The 26,602-nt window shown below is 54.6% G+C and overlaps 1 protein-coding gene across 1 annotated transcript; it reads left to right on the top strand.

The window, feature by feature from the left end:
* The first annotated feature begins 66 nt into the window (after positions 1-66).
* erfl3 (Ets2 repressor factor like 3) lies at positions 67-26,178 on the top strand. The gene is made up of 5 exons (XM_072716382.1): positions 67-701; positions 19,941-20,175; positions 23,902-24,017; positions 24,111-25,153; positions 25,361-26,178. Exons 1-5 carry the CDS (start codon positions 680-682, stop codon positions 25,928-25,930), a joined length of 1,986 nt encoding a protein of 661 aa, XP_072572483.1. The 5' UTR covers positions 67-679; the 3' UTR covers positions 25,931-26,178.
* The last annotated feature ends 424 nt before the right edge of the window (positions 26,179-26,602 follow it).

The following is a 26,602-nucleotide window of genomic DNA, read 5'->3' as shown; positions in this document are numbered from 1 at the left end:
CGTGACCCCCCCTTCCGTCGTCCGTGTGGGCGGCCCCGTGCAGTAGAGAGAGAGAGCGAAACACGACACCCCGGGAAAGGAGGGGGGGAGGAGAGAGTAGCTACGGAGTGAGTGGAGGAAGAAGAAGAAAGTCGGTAAAAAGAGAAAGAGAGCCACACTGACTCTATCCATCGGTGAGTTTTCGATAAAGCAATGCTGAAGTACGCGGAATGCGAGAAAGAGAAGGAGTAAACAAGTGACCAAAACTGCTGAAACAACGAAGCGAGCGCCGGGAGGGCTCTCAATCCTCTGCTGCGTCCGGACTGCTGGCTCAACCTGCATTTCTCCGCACTCGAGTTGGACGGAGTGACACTGCCCCCGGGGCCACTTCGTCCCTGCGATCTGGGGAAACTACACAGCCACGATACAAACTCCGAAGAGGAGGAGGAGAGGGAGAGGGAGGAGGAGGAGGAGGGGGCCTGGGAAGGAGAGGGAGAGAGCGGAGGAGGAGGGGGGCGCGCTGAATCAGTGAGTGAAACGGAGCAAGTTAAGCGCACCACCGACGGCAAGAAAAGTTTGTAGTTTTGTGGTTTAGATTAACACTGGGAGGAAGATCGACGAGAAGGGATTGAGAGGGAGGCCAGCTTGGCTCCCGAAACTCGAGCCGCCTGATTGATCCATCTCGAAAGCCACTTTCATCATGAAACCCCCGGGAGAATCGGGTAAGTTGTGCAAACATTTTTTTTGCGCATGGACATCAGAATAGGCGCCTAACTAGCTGGCTTGAGGCATAATACCTGCCGTATACTGACTACCTGGTTAACCCATGGGGCGATCATTAACTCGCGAGGTACAAACAGTTACGCGCAGCGTGTTTTATTCCCCGATGACAGGCTTCTGGTACAGTAACCGACCCCAAATCATCAAATTACCCATGGTGATAATTAATGTCAAATCTGATTTTCCCCATGTTTATCCGTGCAGACACGATGCACGCTCAACTATAGTGAACAGGACTGCAGTTTTGGGGAATGTGGCCGTTAGCTTGGTGAAAGTTGGAGACTAAGCGATCACACAAATAACCGCAGATTAATATGGCATATAAGGGCGAGATTGGTGGTGGACCAATCAAACTGGCCAGAAACGGGATCGATCGTCTTCGGTTTGGGTAGCCGGTGGACCGGGGAAAGTGTATGTGTTGGCGGCATAAGGGAGACAGCACTGCGGCGATAGGCCCTGCTCCGGAGGGCTGCCCGGGCGGACCGCGGGCTGTTTGCTAACTCTCGACCGTGAAAAGTTCATTGTCCCACTTACGTCGCCTCTCCGGCCGGCGGCGTGCGGCCGCGCCGCGTTCAGCTCGCACAAAGTCGCCCAGTCCCCGCAGCCGGGCACATTTGGAGGCGACCTGTTGAACGTGTCGGATGAATGTGCGTCGTGTTGGTGTTGCTGCTGTTTTTTTTTGTGCTGAAGTTTGTCTGTTTGGCGGCGTGAGGGTCTGCGCGGCTGCCCCGGCGTCCCCCCCCCCGCAGCGGGTCTCCCCGCTCGGCGCCCTGGCCTTAGCCGTTAGCTGTTAGCCGGCGCACACGGCGTACAAAATGGAAGCGTTTTCTCTTCTCAGGCGGAAACCACTTTTTTATTTAGTAAAAGAAAAGTTAATTACGCCGTTAAATCACCTCGGTCCGAATCTGGTGCGGTTTCTGCGAGCCGCTAGCCGTACATAACTTTTTTTGCGCCTTTCTTTCGTGCCTTAGCTAGCCGGTGCGTTTGTGCTGGCTAACAGGAATGTAACAGTAGTTTAGCTGTTACTTTCATACTTTTCTGTAGTTCATTCTCCCCGCTTAGCTGTTCGCTAAGTCACACGACGTCGCTCCGCTAAGCTGGACCCTTTCGGTGTCCATGCCGAGATTGTCTTTCCTTGTCGGATCGCTCTTTTAAAATCGCATAGTTTTGTTATTTTGTTATTTTTTCTGTTTTTGTTTCATTTCCCCCACCCCTCCCGCACCCCACCCCCTCCCAGCCCTCGCTCATATTCCACTCGTAGCTACTGGAAAAAGTTTCCGTGAAATATTAGTAACCTGAGTTAAGTCTTGACAGTTAGGGACTTTGTATAGTTAGCTAGTTAGCCAGACGCCTTCATGTCTGGTTTCACCTGTTTTGGAAGTTTCTGTTGGGGGAATGGAGACATACACTAGTGGGTAACGTTAACTTTAGTTTAAAATGTGATAATTTTTTCTGGGTGATTGAGTATTAATGTATTGTAATTATATTAATGCATTTTGCGCGGGCGTGGGGGGGCATCTTGGTTAACCATTCCCCCCCCCCCCCGGATTGCATGCATCACACCGCCTCCATCAGCACAATAACTCCATCACACGGTCGCACCGACGGGAACAACACGAGTCATTCACGCAAACAACATTATCGGCATGGTAATGCATTCACCCGGACTGACACGATCAGGCTTCGGCACTGACAAGACCGTCACCCCGGCACCACAATGGAGTCCCGTCGCCCTCATGGTCACGTTTAGAGCGACAATCGTGATCTTCGTGCTTTTCAAAAAGTGTTTTTCACTCCCCCCTAGACACTGTTCAGTATGTGCGGACCTAAAGTACCAAGGAGTACCGAGAACAATGAAATCAGCGCTTGAAATATAGGAGAGAGCGTCTGTCCAGATAAGGCTTGGTAGCGTGAAAACTCCTGGCTCCTGTTAAACAGGTTAAAAGACCGTGTCGCCCAAGTAAAATTTTGTAAACCCCAAAACGGAGCAGATGCAAATATTTGGCTGCACACAGCGTGAACCTGACAGAGATTTGACTTCTCCGGGGGCCGCAACAGGCACCGGTCTTCTGTGACTGGGCTATGAGATAGGCGTGTACTTTTTATACGCTTGTTGATTTCTGCAGGTCTGTGTGACTTGTTTCCTGTTTCATGGTGTTGCATGATGTCGATTACCTGAAAAGCCAGACGCTGTCATCTGGCTTTCAGTCTAGTGGCAGAAATAGCTGCTTCAAACTGCCTCCACACTATTCTCCTTTGGATCTGTGCGATATATATATATATATATATATATATATATATATATATATATATATATATATATATATATATATATATATATATATATATATATATCGCACAGTTCCTATGCTCTGTGTGTGTGTAAATATGTAAGTGTGGACTTTCTCAGTGGATTCATTACTGGATTCATTGACGTTGGTTCACACCATTCTTTTTGACAAACAGTGCATACACCTGGCTGAATAGGCATTATTCTGCTTATTTTCACTTAAAGTTTGCCTTTCAGCAACATCATACCACACTGTGAGGTACATACATGTGTATTGAGGAGGTGGCCATGCAGCAGGTGTCAGGGACCATAGCGGTGAGGAGGCCAGGCTTTCCATCGTGGTGGCGATGGCCTCTCCTCATCCGCTGTATGCTGCCTGTGCATGTGACTGCATGTGCCACGTACCTCCAGTGCCCTGGGGCAACCTCGTTCTCTAGAAACTCTCTCGGACAACTTTGCAGCTTATCCTGTCAGTACTGGAGGAAGATCTTTAGGTAGAAGCCAGTATCTAGCGTCAATTCCCTTGGATGCTGCCGTGATGGGAATACAGCGTGGATTGACTGCATCCTTGCAAACCCACCAGTGAAATGTCCTTGTTTGAGGTGCTGTGCATATTCTAAACCAGCCATATTTTTTGACAGTTTTTTTCTGTTTTAAGAATATTGATGTAGGAGTATTATGACACTTAAATTTTTTATTATATATGTAAACTAATCCAGGACATGAAATATATAACAATTTATAATCCGAGTATCCAACACGTGCTCAAGGCTCAAGTTGTCACGGTCAAACTGCCATGATCCACATTAATAATGGATTTTTTTTTCCGCGTGATGGGTTTCAGGTATCTGGTGTATTCTGCTTCCAATCAATGATGTTTTTTTTAAGTAAATGTCACATTTATGCTTCTTGGAACAATCGTGGTAGGTGTTCCACTGCCTGTCCTGTCTGTTGTGTGACCCCCGCAATCCCATGTGACCACACCCTGAGTGTCTTGACCTCCCCCCGCCCCATGGCAGGCCTCCCGAAACCCTTCAAAGTGAGGTCGCTGGTGAAATGGCCGGGGAGGGCTCTGTTACGTGCATGGGAATGGCTTCCGTGTGTCTCGGGCCAGGGGGGGGCTGCGCTGCCCCGATTGTGGCTTTCCCTCTGTGATTGTGGCCAGGTGTGCGGCAGAAATCTGAAATTTAGCAAATCTTTTGGCTCATTATGACCATTGGAGCATAAAAATACACTTTTAAATACACTTCTGATACATTCAATGGTTGCTACTTTAAAATCTTAGTTTTAAAACATTAATTATAAACTATTTGGTTGGGCCACATTGTTACAATACTGTACCTGCCTTGGTCATGTGGGTAGAGTTTAGTGCCCCCAGCCCTTGAGGTTAGATTGGCCACTGTGGTTAGTAGCAGTCATGCAGTCTGTGTGTGTAAAGGCAGTCTATGAGTTTGAGCTGATAAGAGGGGCTTTGATTTGTGTTATCAGCGTGTTGGTGTGAGCATATGGGGGGTGGCTGGGGGCATAAGGCCACGGGGAGGGTGTTGCTGATGGGATCAGTGGCCATCACAGGTCCCGCCCCCTCGATCAGCTATTATGGGATTGTAGTTGGTTGATAACGGTGAGACTGTGCTGTTGATATGGCTGCATCTGAGCTTTTGTCGCTTGGATAAAGTCTGAGCGCATGTTGGATCATGGGATAGCCATGCTCTGGGGGTGCTGGCTGTGCATGAGCCCTGCGTGGATGTATGTGGGGGGCCTTGTGCCCCCCCCCCTACTTTTCAGCATCGTGTGTGAGCTAAAATACTTCTCTGTTCTCTGGCATGCTTGGAGCTACAACTGTAAGGCTGGGATCTATGATGCTTGGTTTTGCTTTGGCTTAACTGCGTTTTACCTGAAAACGGGGGTCCAACCCTGACGAGTGGAGTGTATTGTGGTCTGGCGGCCATGTTGGGCTTCCACTTCTGATTCTTTATAGCGACCGATGGCCTTCTATGCTTTCTGTGATTTTTAGCAAGGGAGCATTTTGTTGGGGGTCGGGTGGGGGTATGGTTGAGCTGACCGGAGGTGGTGGTGAGACGGGGGGGGAACCAAAAGCTGGGCCCTTTTCCTCCATCAGCAAACTGTGTGCTTGTGGAGATATACTATCTTATCTACATGACTTAACAGCAGTGCATACTTCAACAAACTCATTTTTTTCCCCTCCATAATTATTTTTATAGATGGGGCCGCCGTCGCCTGCTTATTACCTCTCCCTGCTTTTATTTGCGAGCTCCTGAAACTCAACCTGTTGTTCATGCATGGGCTCAGTGGAGGGTTCGGGGGGCATTCTCAGCCCTTTGGGCCGCCCGATTGCTGCTTGTCGTGCCAGGAGACTTTGGCATGAGGGTCGGCCCGTCGTAAAGCCGCTGCCTCTTGCTGGTTTTGGTACCAAGGCGCCGTTTTGTTATTTTGGTTTCTGCGGGCACCGCAGCTCCAAATGAAAGTCTCTGATGCAGTTTAACTAGCTGAAGCTCTCTGTCATTAAGTCCGGAATGCGTGGACAGGGATCCTGCTCCTCACACAGGCGTCACCCTGCCGCGCTGATGATGTTTCTCTGCATTTAAAAATCGCAGGTGTGGCCGGCCATTAAACGGCCAGCGGCAGGCCGGCCACTAGCTGGAAATCCCGGATTTATGTACGGCCCTTTCCCAGCCCTCGCCCCGCAGCGATGCGTAAAGTAAGCGTTTATGCTATCCCAGGAAATTATCTGTCATATTAATTATTTACCAGCGAGCATGGATTGGAGCGTATTAACGGGAAACGGTGGCGTTTGGCTCCAGCCCCACAGATCTCACGCACATGCTGGTACCACATTGATTGAATGGCACTTCTCCTGCATCCTTATATACCTGCATTGTGTGCATACATGTATAAGTACATACACGCATGCATGCATTTCTAAATTCATACACACACACACAGGATGAACCTGACTAAATATCTGGACTGGTACGATGGGGAAAATCCAAACCCAGGACTGAACTGGACACCTGGAATGTGGCCGATACGAGGGCAGGGGTGGCTCAGATGGCAGGTGCTTGCTGGTTTAATGGGCTGGTGGTCGCATGAGCGCTAAGCGCCCTGCCCAGCACAGTGACGGCCTGGCCGGGCTGTGACCTCGGGGCTACGTCTGCCCTCTGGGCTGGGAGTATTACCAGTATTACCCCTCTCCGGTAATATGCTGTGTAACTGCAGTGCCTGCTGTAGTCGAGTCCCTTTTGAAGCATATTAGGTTGAAAATGACATATTGGGTCTTTTGAACTGGGTTGGGGGCTTTCCTGAGCCGTGGGCTGGTGTATGTGACACTCTGGACACTGTGTACTTTCTGGGAGCTCTAGGGAGAATGTCACCTCTCTGTTTGCCTCTAAGTGGGACTTTGCTCCCACCCCAGCCACGGGAGGTAAAAGTTCTGGGCTCCAAGCGCCGGTGCTGCTTGCTTGTGGCAGCCACCCCCCTGGTGTTTGCGGGAATGGCCCTGCTCCCTGGAGCCGGCGGCGAATAAGCAGCCAGAGGCAGGCAGCAGAGCCCGGGCACAGCGCAGCGCGAGCATCTGCTGTCGCAAGTCTCGAGGAGAAGGAGAGTAAAGACAGAGAGTCTGGAGGGAAAACCACAACAGAGGGAGAGGAGCAACCCCCCCCCCCCCCCAACTCCTGCGATCTCCTCCAGAGCGACTTGGCCATGGTGGAGTCGTTTGCCCTGCCACTTACCAGCTCCCCTGTCCCCCCCCCCCCCGCACATAACGGTTTTGCCGCCGTGCCAGCAGGAGGGCGGGCCTGGCCCACTGCCTCCCCGTTCCATCCCCGTCTAGTGTGTCTGCTGGTCCTGCTTCAGACGGTCCCTGTGAGTTTAAAGTTCCAAACGGCTCGCTGCTCCGCTCGTGAAATTATCGTCTCAAACTTTAGATGTGCGTTTGGGCTGGAACAGAACTGTCTTAAGCAGCTTCTTCAGTGCCATTTTTGAATCTTTCTCATGGAGAAGCATATGGCACGTTTTTAATGATCATCAGATAGTGTGCAGCAATAAAATCTGATTTCTGTTTATTTTTAGATACCTGGGGTTTTGAGCCAGTTCTCCCCAGTCTTAATTTCACACAGGCCTGTCTTTTTAGGGTTGTGTGGAAATGGCTCAATGGACTGAAGGTGCAACTATTTTTAATTTTTTTTTTATTATGTCCCCTTCCTTTCTTTTTCTCCATGCAATTCAAATTCACAAGAGCATTATTAGCATGACAAAAATCCAGCCCGGCGCTGCCGGACGGATGGGCGGACGTGGTGGTGGGAAAAGCGCAGTTCAGAAATGCAGTAGGTGAAATGGAGAGCGGCTCTTGGGTCCGCCTGTCCTCTCCGGGCATCGGGGAGCAGGGGCTCCGGTTTCCATGGCCGGGAATGCTGTGTGCACCGTGGCCCACGTGACGCAGGCGGGGATGAAAGCCAGTGCGACGGACGCGCTCCTGTTTCTGGGAAAGGCTCATGGCTCCCCCCGTCCCACTGGACTCTTGTTCCCTCTTCCCCCTCATCCTTCGTCCCCCCCCCCCCCCCCCCCCTTTCTCTGTCCTGCAGCAGAAAGAAATTTTTTTCTCATAGATGTTTCTTAAGGTGGACCGCACGGGTGGGGGGTGTGGGCACGGGGGAGGATTTGGTGAGACTCTGGCTGGATGAAGGGGCTGAACGGGGAGTTGAGGGGCCGCTTCTGAGCTTCCCGACCTGGGCTCGCACACACGCCCCCGGGGCTGGGCAGGGGAGACGGCCCGGCAGGTGCCCAGAAGCACAGAAAGCGCGGGCAGGCTGGGTGCCGGGGATGCTGCCCTTTTTCTGTAGGTGCGCTAGGTGTAGGAGAGAGGTGTTAATTTCACTGGTGCGTCGGTAGAGTTCTGGGCTCCTCTCTCCTGTCACATGGCCTGTTCCGTGTCGTCAGCAGTGCATGGGCGCAGCGATTTAGGCACAGAACTTGGAAAAGTGAGCTTCTTTTTCTCAGCCTTGCTCTGTGTGTGTGTGTGTGTGTGTGTGTGTGTGTGTGTGTGTGTGTGTGTGTGTGTGTGTGCGCTCACGCGCCTGCGCGGCCATTCCCAGCTCCAGGTGTCTCATTGCTTTGTCTGAAGTGTGTCTTGCTGTTAGCATTTGACCTTGATTTCTCTATATTTGTCTCGGTGCCTCATTTGGTTTTTAATTCTTTTTCTTGTCACTTTTGCCATGACAGCCAAGTCCACCCAGTGCCCTGGTGTAGAGACAGCGTCACGCTGGGGGCTGCTGGCTTGTCCACATGGTGGAAGTATGTAATGTAATATGTGGTTTCCAGTGTCCTGCCTGGGAGCTGTGTGTGTATGTGTGTGTATGTGTGTGTGTGTGTGTGCGTTTTTGCGCGCAGGGACACCAGATCTGGTGGACCTTGGTTCTTCAGGGAGACCAAAGAGTCCACAGAAGGCTGGGCTGGGGTAGCTTTGGCCCGGCCTGCTCCGGCCTCGACCAGATTCCGTCCCTCGGGGTCCTCACAGGCACTGTAAGCAAATATGCTTCCTGTCTCCACGTGTAAAATGAAACGCTGACAGGTCTTTACGATGTGGAGTTTTGTTGCTACCGAATTCCCTTTTATTTGTCAATCCTTCATTTGAATGAAGACACAGGTGTGCAGGGGGCTGACTCTGAAACTTAATATTTCATGTATGTGACCTTACTGAGTTGTTTATTTGCTTGTCCGATTCCTTACCCTCAGTGGCCTGGTATTTAGTTTGGTTGGGGCCCGTTCCTCTCCCAGGTCACAGGCTGGTGACCTGGACGGGTCCTGCTCTCCTGTAATTAGGTGGGTTGATGGCCCCAGGCCCTGGCTAGTGGGCTGCACTGGGAGGTCCGCACTCCCGACGTGGCCAGTCCTGCTCAAACTCAATGGCTCTTTATGAAACTGGGAGTGCTGGAATATTTTCCGTCTATTTTTATCTGGGAATTTGCGGCTATAGAAGGGTGGGAGCAGTGAAGTCAGAAATCTAATATAATGCAAAGCGATTGGGGGGGGGGCACATCAGCATGTGTCTTCCAGGCCGCTAACCCCATGTTTGTGTGTATGTGTGTGTGGTCGTCTCATGGATTCACATTCTGCTTGGCGCCACCTTAAACTTTCTCTCTCTCTCTCTCTCTCACTCTCTGTTTTTCCCCCTCTCCCCTCCCCCCACGCCACCCTTTCCACCCCACCCCTCCTTCTCCCCGAGTCAGGAATGCGAGATCACGTTTGAAAAGTCCCCCTCCCCTCCCCTCCCCTCCGCACCCTGCTCCTCCCTCGCTCACTCACTCGCTCGCTCGCTCTGTTTAGACCTGTCCTCTTAGCATGTCAGTGTTAATTTTGAACTTTGGGCCAATTTGTTGCAGACGGCTCCTCCGCAGTTCCAAGCTGGCGGGGGCAAGCTGGAGGCTGGGAGAGCGTGGTTGCTGCTGGGGGGGGGGGCAACAGGCTTGCAGCAGGCCCGCAGCAGGCCCCACTCCTTAAGGATCGTGCATGTCGCCCGCTTATTCGGAGAGAGCGCTCGTCACAGTGATCATCAGGGCTACTGCTCTCTACACGCCATCGCCACCGGCTGTGCACTGATGGAGGCTAATCGGGAAGTTTATACAGGAAGGTGTCACAGTAACCAGGGCATGGCATTAGTACGGGTGTGGAGGGGGGGATACAAGCGCAGAGTCTTTAGCAGATCAATGAGAGCCCCACTGTGTGCACAGAAAGGGCCGCCGGCACCCCCTGCGGTCGCCCCCACGTCACACCTTTCACCTTGATGTGACCCTCAGAGGGCTCCTCCCCGTCCGTCATTTGCGTTGGAAGTGCTGAACTCGCCTGGAGTGTCTGACTGACGGAAATAATTTTTATGGTGACCAAGAAAACCAGTCGCCATTCTTAGGGGGGACTGGCTATTTAACCTTTCCTGGAAGTTAATAGTGTCCCTAAGTGAGAGAGCTGCATGATTTCTCAGTCACTCTTTTGGCAATTATGGCACTCTGGGATAACCGCTGCTGCGCCAACAGGAGAATGCCGTCTTTCTTAGAGAGCTGTGAGCCTGTCCCTCTGCCTTCTGCCGCCGACTCGCAGGCTCGGGCCTCTCCGGGAAGCCGGATCCCTAATATAGGGTAGAGGGTAAGCCTCGTGGAGGCTGCCGGCCAGCGCGATGGCCGTGCCCTTGGCCCACAACAGCGGATGTGTCCCATTAATACGCAGGACGCGTCTTATTTTCTGTCGGGGAGTGATGGTGCGGCGCTCGCGACAGACAGGCTGTTGGCCGCCGGGGGAGCTGGCCCTTGTGAGGCTTAGGGCCCCGTGTGATGATGCTGCCGTCTGTGTCGCGGGTTTTATGAGCGTTTTGATGGTGTTCCCCTGCCTGTGTGCGTCTGCGTCTCAGCGGTGATGCTATGGTGGAGTGTGAAAGCCTTCTGGGAACTAGCCTTTTTAGCATTGATTAACCCCTCCTCCCCCTGCCACTGTGCTGCCTCTGTCCCTGAGCTGAGATACAATACCCTCAGTGGCATCTTACCTTCCATTACCCCTCTTCACCCCCCCTCCCCCACCCCCCACTCTGAGACTTAAACACTACTTTAGCTCCCTATTATCCAGCAAGTTCAGGTGCTCTGTGTCAAGGCTGTGCTGCTTCTGGGGCTGTGGAGTTCACTGGCCCCTCCTGGCCTCAGGGTCACGCGTTTGCTGTGTGCTCCCCTACCCCAGGAGTGCCAGGGGGGCAGTTGGGAGGCTCCATTATCCCCGATTAGGGGAATCTCCTGGAAGGCGGCACATTGCCTCGTTACATCGGCGGGTAACTCGATTTGCAATCCGCACACCTTTCCCAGCAGTCTGCATAATGCATGGATGGTCGAAGAGGTATGTTTACCAAAGAGCCCCGCGTTAAACTTTAATGCCATGTTTACCGTCTGTGTGTTGTCTCTCCTGGGGAGAACTGGTACTCCTGTCGTTTCAGGCTTTTGGTCTATGTGTGTGTGTGTTCTGTTTTTTTCATTTTGTTTTGGTTTTAGTCACTGAACTCATAAATCTGTTTGCTGTCTTCAAGTGCCCCCCCCCCCCAGCACTCTGCCAAGAAGGTGTTGTATTGCCTACCCAAAGCATTTTCCGTATAATTATTATTCGAAATGGACCGGTTTTAACTTTTGACATAGTTTTAGGTGATTATGCAACAAACAAGTAGCCCCCCCCCCCCCCCCCCCCCACCACCACCACCTTGCCCGGACCTGGCTCACTCTGGAGCGGGGACCCAACACAACAAGGTTCATTGGTTTTAGCATCGCAACTCGTAGCCAGAGAGGACGTCGATGGCAGAGGGCCGCACACCCCCAGCCTGGCTCGGCACAGCAAGGGAGCCTCACCTCTGCCGCTCTCCTCACACCTGCCCACCCGGCTCACACACTGCGGCCATTGTGTCCCCCTCTCCCACACACGCGCACACACTCTGACTCAGACTCGTATACACAGACACACTCAGACATTAATACACCGGCACACCCTCCACACGCTGGTGGTCACAGCTTGATTCATATGTATACACAGACACACGCTTGCCTTCACATACTAATATACACACACGCTCAGAGTCGGTCTCTCAAACCCAGACACACAGGCTGACACACACACCCTTTCTCCCTCAAACTCCCACGCACTCCTAGACTAACACACACCACACACACACAGGCGGGCAAACTTACCGCAGCCCCAACATGTGGGATACATTTGAACAGCAGTTTTCCAGTAACCGGCCCCGTCCCCCTCTCAGGGCTGAAGCCTGCCCCCCATTTTTCTGTCTGCCTGTCTGTCTGTCTGTCCTGTGCAGCGTGGTCTGACTGTCCTCAGTGGGGTGGGGGGGGGGGGTGTGCAGGTAAACTCAGCCACTGATGGAGGCCGTGAAATAAACATCCATTTCCCATGTCTACCCCTTTCTATATGTGTCAATTCCCAGCCGCCGCATTAGCAGTGCGCCGTTCATTATGCCAGTGGCTGGCGAGTGTTAATCCCGGCTGGGCCGGCCGGGTCCCCGAGGGAGGGGCCCGCTGCTGCTGCCCCGCCGCTGCTGCCCCGCCGCTGCTGCCCCGCACTTCCAAACTGTCTGGAGGGTGTTTCAGCACTGGGTCTTCATGCCCCCATAAAGCAGCCTACACCCTCCGCGTTTGTGGGCAATGCCCCCCCACCCCATGCCTGTCTGCTGCCTGATTCAGCTCCTGTTCCCTTGTTTTCTCAGGCACACAGCTTGCTGCCCACAGGCTGCCTCCGCGCTGCCGCCGCAGATGTAATGAGCAGCAGAGGGGGGGCGGGGCGGGCGGCGTGGGAGGCGCGGCGCAGGGCGGCAGTGGCGGCTGTGCGGTCGGTGACTCAGTGGCAGAGACAGGGGTCCAATTGGCCTGGGAGCACAGGCTCTGTTAACGCCGGCTTGCATGCCGGGGGCGCTCCGTGCCCCGTTGGTCTCCGTAGGCACCCCCCCGCCAAGCCCCCCGCTTCCCCCAGTGTCCCTTTATCATTTGGGTCCCTGGTACCGGCCCCGAGCCCAGAGCTTTGACCTGGTGCCGGCTGGTGAGTCGGCCTGCGTCACAGGAAGGGCCGCCGTGCTGTTCTCCTGCTGCGGGTGGTACGCTGGTGTAGAAAGGAAGTCAGCGCTGACCCTCTGGCGCGGGAGTGTGCCGGCTTGGGGAGATGGGGGGGGGGGGTGGCTAGCCACTGCTGAGTTGGTCCTACTAGAAGGGGTTTCTGGGCTGTTTTCCTGCTCTCCCAGGGCTGTTCCCACCTTTGGGTGCCCTTATCCCAGCTTCTAAATGCCCCTGTCCTATACAGAGCGTGATTTTTGGCCTATGCATAAGCAGGCCGTCCTAGAGACAGACAGGACGTGGTGTCTGCTGTGCACCTCTCGCATGCCACCCCCGCCCCCCAACCATGCTGTCCCTCATCCTGGGCGACGCGGTGGGTGAGCTTTGGGGGTGTCTGCAGTGGTGCCGGCGTGGGTGGGTCTCCCCAAAGCGTGGTTACATCACCCGGCTTGCGTAAGCGGCTGCTTTATTTGCTCCAGCTGGGGACTCTAATCTCTTTGGGCAGACAGACGGGGGGGCGGGGGGGGGGGGGTTTTAACTCGATCAGCATGTTTGATGCGCAGGGTGCTGGTTGGCTGGCCTCTTTACCGCGTAGCACCAGTCACCCACATTGGTGACCCCCCACCTGCGGGAATTTCGTGCGTACAGCCTCAAGTGGCCATGCATCACCTCCAAAGCGAGGTCAGCAAGGTGAGGAAGATGGCTGTGGTTTAATCAACATTAATGGACACATTTAATGAGTTAGGGGGTCACACCTTGGTCCTATGGATGCTGACTATAAAGGATCGTGCATAACAGGCTGTTTACAAAAGTAAATTCATTGTGCAGGGCAGGATGGAGGGTGTGGGGGGCAGGACTGGGGTGTGGGGCCCGCAAGCAAAAACCCGACATGCCCACCTCCCCCCGACCCCCCCAAAACCCCCCCCCCCCCCCCCCCCCCGCCTCCCGTAAGAATTGTAAGCAGATGTGGACGGACCTTTTTCCTCTAGCTAAATATAGACTGATGGAAGAATAGGAGGAAGCGAGGGAGGGAATAGGGGACCGACGAGGTCCAGGGGGAAGCCGAGAGGAGCATGGAACAAGTCTGACGGGGAGCGGTCGTATTTTTGGCCGGCGTGAGGCACGCGGGCAGCCGGCTGCTGTAGCTTGGGGACGCCGCCATCAGCACCAGCATCTGCCGCTTCTCTAAAAGCGCCTGATGCCTGCATGGCACTAATCGCGGTACTGATTTGCTCGCTGCTCTGACGGGACCGCCGTGTGAATGTTGGGTGTGTGAGGGGGGTGTGGTGTGGGGCTGCCCGCCCCCATGCTGCAGGCCACTCCCCCGCCTCCGCCCTGTTGTTGGAAGTGCACATTTTCCATGGTAACCGGCCAAATATTTAGCCTCCCCAGCCGTTTACGCCACAGGAAGAGAGATGCAGTGGCTTCCTGTCGGCGCCTGCGTAGCCGTGGAGGTGTGGGGAAGTTTGCTCGACAGGTATGGAGGCGGGCGGGGGGGGGGGGTGGCTGCGGTGACGCTCCCGTGTTTGGAGTCTCGTGTCTCCAGCGAGGCGCACCTGTGCCTCCTCTCAGCGTGGGGAGCGGGCTGCCAGTGGGAGGCCGGAGGAGGGGCTCACGACTACCTGTTGCTGCCTCGCTCGCATGACACCCCCCCGCCCCACTGTTACCTGCTCTATTTGAGGCCTTTTGCTCCTCTCTCCCCTGAGCTTGAAAAGACTCATTGTCATTTGTTTTATTTTTCTGTTCCCTCCGTTTCTCGGGTGTATTTTTAGTCCTGAAGTGTCTGGTTGCTAGGCGACAGTGTCCGAGAGAGGGAGAGAGGGAGAGGAGGAGAGAAAGCGAGGGATCGGGAGGAAAGTGTTTGCGTTGTGAAGGCTGAATGAGAGCCACGCACACGCACTGAGTCAGCGCTGACGCACACACAACCTGCGCGGCTGATGTTATTGTGCGTTCTGTTTTTTCCTGCTTTTTTTCGGGGTGGCGTGTGTTTATGTCACCTCGCCGCTTCCATATGTGGCCGCCGCTGTCACAGGCGTCACTCTGGCCACTTTCACACGCTTGTGTAACTGTCCCCGCGGCGTGCTCACGGCGCCGGCCTTCCGTGCCCAGATCCTCACGTGCGCCCTGCCCAGTCCCACTCCCACGCTTTCACATTGGATCCCCAATCTCCCTCCTGGGGGCTGGCAAAGGACTCCTCCTTCCTTCCCCCTAAAATTTGCCGCTTCGTAAAGATGCCCGAGACTCTGGTGACTCCATCTGGCCGCATAATTTAACGGAATACTACAAAATCACAAAACGTCGGTCTTTTCTTGAAAAAGCAGCGTGTTCACCAGCAGCACCAAATCCACGTCAGCTGCGTTTTAGATGAGATACGATAACATCTTAACTAGTACCAGTCATTAAATAATCAGTTTTGCCCGTTTCCTTGTCCCGTGCTAATCCGAGAGTGTGCCTGGCAGGAACATGAGCGTGATTATGTTTTTGTTTACCAAACTCCCTTTAAAGCTGTCTGTTTGTGCTCTGATTCACCCGCAAGCTCACGTCTGTGTGTGTGTGTCTGTATGTCGGTGTATGTTTCTGTGAGTCTGTCGGTGCGTGCGTGTGTCTGACAGTATGTTTCGTTCTCTCTCTCTTTCACCAGTGTCAGTCTCTCTCTCAGCCCTGGCCCCTCCTCCTCTGACCCCTCTGCCCCACCTGTGGGGGGCATGTTTCCCGCATGTCTTCGCTTACGCGCGACGCTCAGAGGAAGCAGAGCCGCTGTTGCGGTGGGGACTTCCTGTCCCACTCTGGTGCCACATTCCAGGAAACAGCACCCCCCCTTTTTTGCCTTTTTTTGTTTTGTTTTGTTCTTTTTGTTTTTGTTTCTCAGCTGCTACCACATCCTCCAATCACGTTTTGAGCCTGGCTTTTGTCTGGGGTGGCATTGATCCTGAGTTGTGGGTCAGATTCAGCCGAGTCACGTTGATACTGGAGTTGGCGGGGTGGGGGTGCCAGCAACTAATGATTCCAGCTGAGGTAAATATACCCCAACGCTGGGAACTGGCAGGTCAGAGCAGCATACTGGAAGCTGTGTGCGGCCCATGTGTGTGTGCTGTGTCTGGCCTGGAGGTGTCCTGCACCATGTTAACGGAGGAGGACTGTAAAAGTGGGGGGGGGGGGGGCTCAATCACAGCCACAGAACACATCAACGTTCCAGCTAAGATGTGGATCAGAGGTGTCACATCCTGCATAATACCCTCCCCCCCATTATGTGGCAGATACAGTGCGTGATACAGTGTGACACCACAGTGTGTCCTCATTTTCACCACTATAGAGAAGCGTGTGTGTGTGGGGGTTATGTATACATCACATTGTGGGGACCATTTTTTTGGTCCCCACCAGGGGAAACTCAATTTTATGAAAATCTTGTCACTGCAATAAAAAACTAAAATTCGTTTGGTTACTTATGGTTAAGATTAGGGCTGAGTAGGGGTTAAGGTCATCATTGTTGGGATTATGGTTTTGCCTAAAGGAATGAATGAATGGTCCCCACAAAGATATAGTACAGTTCTGTGTGTGTGTGTGTGTGTGTGTGAGAGAGAGAGAGAGAGAGATTGACTGTACACTTCTGCACCAGCATGTTTTCGCTCCTCCCTGACAGACAGGTTCCTGGAAAAGGGTTACAGGTACAGTATGTAAGCGGTGGGGGGGGGGCTGCTCAGCCACTATCGATGCCTCTTCCACCTCCGGCTGCCTCTACTGTGGCTTATTTTCTCGCTCGCGTATCCGCCCTCCCCCCCTCCCTCCCTCCCCCCAAATTCTCACAGTACCTCTCCACTTCTCTCTGCTCCTCTCACCCCTCTTGATGGTGAACAATAACCCCAGTGTGCGTGCCTCTATTTTTGGCCTTTGAAGGCCACTGGTGAGCTCTCGCTCTCTCTCACTCTCACACCAGCTTTGTTTTGCTGATGGACACCCCCCCCCCCACCCTGATTGTTCACTAGTGCGACATTACATCTTGGGGACTAAACAATCCTCTCTTCCTCCTATTATAGGTATAATTATAGCCTGGCGTGACGTCACTCTGCGCCTTGCCCCCCTTCAGCACGTTGGCCCTGTGCTGGGAGTGTCCCCCCCTGGGGTCTGGTGCTCCCAGTCCCTCCTGGGACGGTCCGAGATGCCCCTCCTAGCAGCATTGCTCTTGTTCTCGCTTTGGCTCTCTTAGATCTGATCCCAGCAGGCAAAGTGTATTCGGGTTGACCTGGGCCAGTCCCGACCCCTGCCCACCCCCCAGGCCTGTTCCATGTCCGTCAGTTGTCGAGCTCACGCGGTTTATTTTCAGTTCTGTGTCGAGGGTCTGTCTGACCTGTGGCTCCAGGCGGCTCTCAATGGGCCTCCGGCTCCAGGCTCACGTTTAGCCGGCTCCCCTCTGGTCCTCGGCTCCCCTCTGGTCCTCGGCTCCCCTCTGGTCCTCGGCTCCCCTCTGGTCCTCGGCTCCCCGCTGCGTGGGCTTGCCCTCGCTTCCACGTCGGCTACCTGCACGCAGGCCTTGCAGGTATTCAGGAAGAGCTGCTGCCGCCACCATTGTAGTGTATAGTCTGATTAGATGGGGGTGGGTGGGCACAGCCGTTGTGGGATGACTCCGTCGTGAGAGGGGGATGACTCCGTCGTGAGCATGCGGCGATCTATGCGCCATTATCGATGTCTAGGCCGTGCGCAGCCAGCCAGTGCTGGGAAGGCCTCTGCCTAGCCGGCGTCCTCAAGAGTGCGGCTGCGTCGCTCCAGCAGAGGGCAGTTCAGAGCTGGACTTTTGATTTGAACACCCCCAGGCCCCCTGTGTTCATGCCCACATACCCACTATGCTGAGACCATCTGTGGGGTGAAGTCTGGATATTTATCGTTCTTTTGATTCTTGGGGGGTGGGGTGGGGGTGTTTAAATGGCGGCTGGGGCCTGACCGGAGAAGAAGGGAGAGAGGGGTGGGAGAGAAGGAAGGAGAGGCGATCCGACCTGGATGACAGCAGACTACCAGACGAGCTATGATCTCATCCCCCTTTCTGCCCCTCCGCCCCCACGGTCCCATTGTCTGCCTCCTCCCTCCCTTCCCACTCCAGTTTCCCACTCTTTTCTCTCTGTGTCCCAGGGCTCATCCTGCCTCTCTTAGCCCCCCCCCCACCCCCCACTCTGTCCCAGAGCAGAGATTACGCCCTAGTCAGCGCGCTGCATTATTGATGCCGTGTCTCAGTGTCCGTGTGTCTCACTGTCTCTGCACTTTAATGGGTATCTGGTGTCGACACTGGGGGTGGGTCTGGGCGACAGAGGGAGGGCCAGGGATTCAGGTCATGGAGGTTAAGTGGGGGGGGGGGGTTATGTGCCAGCATTGAAATGCGTGGGCTTGTGTTTTGCACATACTCTCACATGCTACGCCAACAGCGGCGTTGCTGATGGGCTGGGCGGCCATGTGATTCGTGAGCCCTGCATGCATGATGTGGGATGCACGCGCACACACACACACACGCAGATACACACAGACACAGGGGCCCTGCTGTGTGCCATCTCCTGAAGCGGGCTGTGCTTATTTAACTCTGTTAAGCAAATGTTGCTTCTTTGAGCCAGGGGACAAAAGGAATCGTCGTCGTCGTCGTCATTGCCACTATCCGTAACGATGATGAATTCCCTCGTGGGACTTTTTGTTCAAAGGCCTCGTCTTCTCCCCAGCGAGGCCTTACAATAATGGAAGGTGGAGTAATGGCTGTTTGCGGCAGAGCATGGTTCAGAGGCTGCTGGCTGCGTTCAGCTCGCCTGTTAGCTTGGCACTGCTTTGCTGTGTCTGGCTGTTCCATTAATATCTAACCTGTGTGTCCCCCCTGCCATCCACCGGACTCCTGCATGCTTACCCAGCACAGAGAGCGGGGGCCACTTGGCCATGATGTGGGTCCCTCTCAGGGCTCCCTGTGTGGTCAATTAGTACATTTCTGTTGGATTTGTGACCTGAAGGAATCAACCAGTGTCCACTGGCCTGTGATTTCAGTCGAAATTTGTTTCTCCGCAGACTGCGGGTCGTGTGGGCTGTGGTCTGCCTCACGCCCTCTGTGCCCCCGCTACTGGGGTGATGTTGGCCCGGCACAGGAGCTCCGGCCTGGAGGCTGCACGGTGCGGCTTGGGAGACGGCCCTCTCATTTCAGGCTGTCATTTTAGCCACATATGACTTTTCTGCTGTTTTCGGAAAGATTGGTGACGCTGCACAGCTAGTTTTACATTTAATTAGTCATAAGTCAGTGCGTGTGTGTGCCAGTGGGGCATGGGGGGCGGTAAAAGGGTGTGTTTACTCGGCCACGCCAGCATATCGATTTCAGCGCCACCTTCTGATGTTTAGAGGCGCCCTTTGACCTCATGACCCGACGCGGGAGAGAAGCTGGACTTTGCCATGGGGCTGCCGCCACGTTACAGACGCCATGTCACCGGGGGTCACTGGCCCTGTCTCCCGCCCACTGTTGCCCCGATTCCCTCCCAGTCCCTCGCTGACGTGCGGTCGCACGGTGCCGTGTCGTGTGACTGTCTCCTGGCCCGTGGTATGCCCCTCGCCCCTCGGCTTGGCTGACCTGCTGCCCCGATCGGGGCTCGAGCCGCTGGCCACTTCCTCCCTCGCTGGCGTAGCAAATGGCGCTGTGAGAGCGCGGATGTGGCTTGCAACAATTCCCCACGCGCTATGGTTTCCAGGTAGTGAGCGGTCGCCTGTGTGCTCACTGTGAGCTGAGCTGCACGCATCCGCCCCAAGCAAGCCCCGGGGCACACAGGTGCTGGTGATGCAGGTGTTTGTCGCTGGTGCGAGGGGGGAGCTGCAGACCTTTTTGACAGGAAGGAGTGGCATGGGTGCTGTTATGATGGGGGGGGGAATTTAAAACTTTTTTCCCCCCAGAGGAAAAGGGTGACTGGGGACCTCCATGGGCTGCTGGCCCCTTTTCAGACACCTGTGGGTGTGTGACCAGTCCGTAGCTGCAGGGCTTTGCGGTTGGGCTCCTTTAACGGCGGAAGGCTGTGGGTTTTTTTTCTTCTGAAACCCCCTGCTGAATCAGAGTAGTCATATTTATGTGAGGTGTCGCCATAGCATCTGTTACTACGAGTGAAAGGTGACAGGTCCGTCCCAGTGCGCTGTGCCGGTCCTGCTTGCTGCGCTCGGCGGAGCGTGGCCCGTCCCATCACCCTGAGTGCTGCAGGGCCGATTACCTTCCGTGATCTTGAGGGGTGCTGATGACCCCTTCCTCCTACCTCTCCCATCTCCTTACACTGATTCTTTTCTCTCCCCCCCACAAACAGGGTTTGCCTTCCCGGACTGGGCCTACAAACCGGAGTCCAGTCCGGGCTCACGGCAGATCCAGCTGTGGCACTTCATCCTGGAGCTGCTGCGCAAGGAGGAGTACCAGGGGGTGATCGCCTGGCAGGGCGACTACGGCGAGTTCGTCATCAAGGACCCCGACGAGGTGGCCCGACTGTGGGGAGCGCGCAAATGCAAGCCGCAGATGAACTACGACAAGCTGAGCCGTGCGCTGCGGTACGAGCGGCCCGTCCAGGCTGGGGTCTCACACACGCCTCGACAGTAACCGCATGTTGGGCACACGGGGGCTTTGATGTCGCTTAACCTTTAGAATGTAAATGAGGGGAGCCATTTGCCTGGCTTGGTGCGTTGACGCTGGCGCATTGCAGGGGGGTGGGGGGTGTCTATACGACCTGCGATGCCCCAGCCAGGTGGCTCGTGCCAAGCAAGTAGTCCCCCCCCCACCTTGGCTCACGTTCCTGTTCCTGCCCTGGTGTTTTAGCACATTTCCAGCTTGTGACAGGCTTTATATATAGAAGAGACTGCTGGGGGGGGCTGACGCAAGCAAGCGTGTAGCACACAGGCGTGCGTGTATCTGCCCTGGCAGCGCAGCTACACGTGCAGTCAGTGGCGGTCATACGTGCACACACACACACACACACACACACACACACACACACACACACACCGTCACACGCGCAGTGACTGGCGGTCACGCTGTCAGAGGTCAGGAGGTCACACACACGGTCACATGTGCTGTCAGACGTCACGGCCCGGCCAGATGGGCTCCTAGTCCATGCGTTATCATCATATCCAGCGCAGAGGAAAGCGCTCCCTGTGCACACGCACATGCGTGCTGGCCTGGCACCAGCACCATAGGGGGAGCGAGACGCACAGGGAGCGGAGCGCAAGGCCAGCTGCCGCCACTCGCTCGCCCGCCTGCACGCGCTTCAAAGACGTACATATTTCTCTGCGCTTTAATCTGACAGCGGTTTCTCCTCCCCCTCCTCCTCGTCTCCTTCACACTTACATTCTTCTGGAAATTCCCCCAGTGGTCCCTTGTCAGCTGGAGGGTCGTTGGAGGTGCTTTGCTGCTCTGGCAGATTCACGGGGCCCGGTACTTAAAATTGGCCCCTGAATATATAAAAACAAATGAAACATTGGACTGTGGGGCCTCAAGCGGACATTTTGTCGGGGCCCCTGGGCACTAGCTGCTTACTCTGCTTTTAGGCCGTGTGGGGCTCCTGGAGGCAGGGGGATCCTCCCCGAGACGTCTCCCGTGTCCCAATAGTTAACCGCTCGACATAGATCCGGGGCTGGGATCACGTGACTGACGACAGCGTGTGAGCGTGCAGTGGTCAGTAGGTCAGCGGCAGCAGCCGCCAGCCACCACAACAGCCCCCTTTGTGCCGGGCAGCCCAGCGTGCGTGCGTCTGGGGTGCGGGGGGGCATGCGGGGCTCTGTGTGCTGCTTTGTCCCCCTGAGAAAGGCCCTTTATGGGTCCTGGTGGTGGTGGCGTGAGCATGTGCTTAGGCACGGCTGCTGGTACATACGCACATATACACACACACACACACACACCCAGAGCACTGCTCACACAGAGAGGAGCATGACGGGGGGTCACACACACACACACACACATCCTCTTCTCTACCTTTATCATCCATACACAGTGTTCCCGTTACTGTGGCTCTAGCCATAACTTGTGGTGGGGGGCTTCAGCCTTCTTAAACAAGAATCACAACAATGACTTGATTAGGAATAATGGGGGCCTTTTCTAGAAGCCCCCCACCCGGTTAGATGCTCATGTCCTTTAGCGTGTAGCGTATATTTGCTCCCTAATCCCACTCTGCGCTACGTGCCCCATCCGCCTGTTTATTAGAAGCTCTCTCAAGCTCCTACATCTTGAAAAGTTTTATGCACTTAATGGGGGGGTAGGCTAAGTGGATGAAATTCCCAGTGTTGTGGGAAGGTGGGGGGGGGGGGCAGAGTGTGTGTGGCCCCCACCCCTACCCTGGGTAACGTGTGCAGCACCGTGAGGGATTGCAGGCGCTCCCATAACATCAAACCCCCCCCTTTGAAGTGAGTTCAAATGCTCTTCAAAGTGTCGTGCGTCGACTGTTGCGCACGTGCGCCTCAGCGCCAGGCCTGCTCTCCAGACCCCCCACCCCACCTTTTTTAAAGGGGCCTCGCCTGCCTCTCTGCCCCCACAACCCAGAGTCCTTGTTCCTCTGACTCGTCAGGAGTCTCAGTGGTTTGCCACCCCCCCCCCATACCGAAATAACACACTGCTCCGTCTGTGTAAACAGCCCCTGAGCTACACGGCGGTTGGGGGGCGGCTGACCGGGCGACACAACAGCGCTAATAACCATAATACAGCAAGGCAGGGAGGACCCCCCCCCCCCCCCCCCAGCTCTCCCACCCAAAATAATAGGCTGTGTTGTGGTGACAGCGAGGGGGCGCTGCAGCCAGGCCCCAGCCATACTAAATGTTATTTTAATATTGGATGATGGGAGGGGCATTTCACTGGGGTTTGGGAGGGGCTTCTGTGACACAAGGGTCACGTGACGTGTGTTCAAGAAGATGAGCGGGTTGCATAAGAAGATCGAGGATCGGGAAGGGTGTTATATAAACAGGGCTGGACAAAGGTTGATATACAGATGTGAGGATCACGTGTCAACCTTTAGGGGGTTTCTGCATAAATGGTTTCTAAGATGTGTTCTGATCTTCAAGTCATAAAGAACTTATGTAGCAAACACACAGCATTTCACATTACCAGATATTATCGAATAAATGGGTTAAACATTCAGGGTAAAGAAAAAGTGCAAGAATTGTTGCATTTAGTAACTCCTGGCACCTCCATTATTGGCAATAACCTCCAACAAATGCTCTCCATCACTGCTGATCTGACCTGCAGAGGTTAGGAGGTAATTTGATCCATTCCTTTATACAAAGCTGTTTCAGTTCATGTATATTTTTGGGATGTCTTGCCTGAACAGCCTGCTTCAGATCATGAGACAGCATTTTCGGGTGACTGAGATGAGCACTGCTCTGAATATAGCATTTCATCCCTTTGAGCCACCATGTTGATTTATTCTTGTTTTTGGATTATTATGTTATGAAGTGCAAGAGATGTTTGCAGGTCCATAGTTGTTAGCCAAGGGCTCTTTGTCGGTGCTTTGAGGATTCTATGACTTGTCCTCACAGTCATCTGTCAGACACACACTGCTAGGGCAAAATCTCTTTTGATTGGACCTTATTGCACTAGAGTTTTCTTATGACGAGCACAGAACTTGTGCGCTGGGACAGGTCAAACCCACTTCTGGATTAACTGGAACACCTGAGTGTATGGCTCCCTTCAAGAGGTCATTATCATAGACGTTTTTCCATCTGTGATTGATGGAAAAACGTGTGATTGATGTTCGATAAATATATTATTTCAAACTTCATTCTTTTTACTTATCCTGGTCAGGGGTATGTGTTGATGAAAATCATCCATCCATCTTCTAAGCACTTAGCTTGGTCAAGGTTATGGGTTGATAAAGATAAGTCAGCATAAAATACCCTGGGTATCTTTTGTTAAATTCAACAGTATTATGACTGGAAATCAGATTTTAAGACCCATTCAAGCAGATCTATCCAGTTTATTCCACAGGATTCAAAAACTTTTTCTGGCAAGTGTAGATGCAGGCCGAGTGAGAGCGGGTGTTACGTAAACGTGACTGGCGGAGCGGTGGAGGCACGGGTGACGGACAGTCCGTGAAAACGGCAAGAGGTCCTTCTGCTCTGCTTGACGGGGTGACGAGGTGACAGTCTGATGACTGTGTACTCTGCCGATGTCTGGATCTGGTCCGATGCTGCTCCCGGTGGGGTTTGGGCAGCACAGCGCCCCCAAGTGTGTGGTGGCAGTATCTCGGAAGCTAGTGTTTATGAGCCATAACTTGGTGTCTGTCTGCTCTACAGATATTACTACAACAAGAGGATCCTGCACAAGACCAAAGGGAAGAGATTCACCTACAAGTTCAACTTCAACAAGCTGGTGCTTGTCAACTACCCCTTCATTGACATGGGGTCTGCAGGTTCGAGTCCACTTTGTGTCCTCCTGTCGTCTGTAATAATCTGCTCTGTCGCCACTACCGTTTATCATTTACCCCTTCGCTTGCCGCCTTCAGGTAGTGGAGTCCCCCAGAGCGCCCCGCCGGTGCCCACGGGGGCGGGCACGCACTTCCGCTTCCCTCCCTCCACCCCGTCGGATGTGCTGTCACCCAACGAGGATCTGCGCAGTCCGGGTGTGTTCGGCACAGTGTCTCGCCGCATGGCCCGTGGCTCAGTCAGCGACTGCAGCGACGGTACCTCTGTCAACTCCGAGATCGAGGAAGGTGGTGGAGGCGGTGGTGGCGAGGAGAGGCCCAGCGGGGGAAGTGGCAGTGGTGGCGGCGGGCCTGGCGCTGGGGGCTTCCGTGGCATCCTGCACCCTCGTCTCTCCCATGAGCCTCTATTCCGGATGTACAGTGGTCCTGGCAACCCAAATCACCCTCCTCGGGCCCCTCCGGCCCACCGAGTTGTCCCAGATCCCCTGTCCCCCTTCCCCGTTTCTCCACTCCCCGGCCCTGGTGGTGCTGGGCTGCTGGCTCCGCCCCTCTCCCCAGCCCTCTCCATGACCCCCTCCTCACACCTGCCCTACACACCCTCCCCGACCCTCTCCCCTATGCTGGGCTCCCACTTTTCCTTCAACCCTGAGGACATGAAACGCTACCTGCAGGCACACACCCAGAGTGTCTACAACTATCACCTGAGCCCACGTGCCTTCCTGCACTATCCCAACATCGTCATCCCTCAGCCCCAGCGGCCCGATAAGGGCCTGGGCCCCAGCGGGGGTGAGCGTGGTAGCGAGCGGCCCAGCCTTAATAGCCACCCCTCTGGCCTGCCACATGGCCACGCCCACCCACATGGCCACGCCCACCCGATCCACCACCCGCTGCATCTCAGCGAGGAATCCGCCCACATGTCACCCTTCAAGTTCAAGCTGCAACCACCACCCCTGGGGCGCAAGCAGCGTGAAAACCAGGCTCCCACACAGACCCAGGCCAGCTCCGGCTCCTTGTCCTCCACCTCGGGCCTGGGCTCCTCTGTACCTTTCGGCAGTGACCTCAGCTCGGCCAGTGGCTCCTCATCGTCTGGCTCCCTGAGCAATGCAGGGCTGCCCAAAATCAAGGTGAGCACTTGCTTTGGCTTGGTATGGATCCAGAATAGGCTTGCTGCAGTTGTATAATGTTGCCAGCTTTACGGCTGTTGATTGTCAGATTCTGTACATTTCCAGAATGTTCCAGGACTCTCTTATTATTTTAAAATGCTTGTCTATTAGACTGTATACCCTATACAATTAGAGGTTGGCTGCCCTGCTCACAAGCTCTCTATGCAGGTGGAGCCAATTTCTGACATCGAGTCTGAGGAAGACGTGCAGGTGACAGATATCAGTGATGAAGAAGGGGAAGACAGGGAGGAAGACTTTTATCCCCCGCATGGGCGAGAGCAGCAGCCCAACGGTACAGCTGCACCACCAGCTGCTGAGGAGGATCTGGATGAAGATGTGTTCAAGACTCCCGCCCCCCCACCGCCGGGCTTGCCACCCTTTTTGGGTCCTGAGAATCGACGGCCCCCTGCACTGAAGAGTGAGCCGGTGGAGCCTGGAGAGCCAGCGGCCGCAGTGCTCACACCCTCTCCAGCTGCCCCCCCCAAGTGCATCCCCCTCAAGCTGCGATTCAAGCGACGCTGGAGCGAGGACCAGCGCATGGAGGCCAGCACTGAAGAGTCTGATGACAAGAAAGTGCGGGCTGAGGAGCAGGATGGCCGCAGGGGTGTGGAAGAGAATGGGGGGGCAGAGAGCCCCCCCCTGGCACCTGAGTGTCCCCTCCCCCCAACCCAGCGCAGGGTCAGCGCGGAGCTGCACCGTGCCACTGCCCAACTATCCCTCGAGAACAACGACTGCTGATTCCCGCACAGACACACACACACGAGCACATAAACACACACATCATCTCTCTCTCACATAAATGTACACACACAGTGACATGTACAGATTTGAAGGCAGGTGGGCATCTGCGTAATCCATGCCGAACTGAAACGGACTGACACTAATGCTGATAGGCTCCAGCAGTGGGTAACTGCTGAGTGACAGTGTCATTCTCACCCCCCGCTACAAACCTGGGCCTGCCGCACCAAATTCAGCAACCCCCCCCACACACACACACACAAACACACACACACACCAAACTCATGTCAGCCCTGTCCACCCACAGATGGGCCCCACTGTGACAGATCTTCATCTTGAACGAAAAGGGAGAGAGTCACTCTGGATGCTGAGGTGGGGACGGGGGGGCCGGGCGGTTGCAGACTTTTGGAGGGAGGTTTGGAGCTCTGGCTATCCTCAGGACCCTCTTGTGCCCTCTGGACCTCTCGCAGGCCCTGATTTCAGTGTGGTGGAGGGAAGAATGTTTTTTATTTTTTATTTTTTATTAGTGAATGGTAAGATTTCATAAGTGCCTGTTACACGGTGGGGGGGGGCACAGCAAAGGGGCTGCTCTGGCATCTGTTTCTCCAGCTATAAACTCATAGGAAGACGTTCCGAACTCTGGTTTCGTTTTTCAGACTCGGACTTGGGAAG

The sequence above is a fragment of the Paramormyrops kingsleyae genome, chromosome 9 (genome assembly GCF_048594095.1).
Source record: "Paramormyrops kingsleyae isolate MSU_618 chromosome 9, PKINGS_0.4, whole genome shotgun sequence".
NCBI classification, from domain to species: domain Eukaryota; kingdom Metazoa; phylum Chordata; class Actinopteri; order Osteoglossiformes; family Mormyridae; genus Paramormyrops; species Paramormyrops kingsleyae.
Note: the sequence above shows the minus strand (reverse complement) of the source record. Positions and strands in the feature narration are given on the sequence as shown.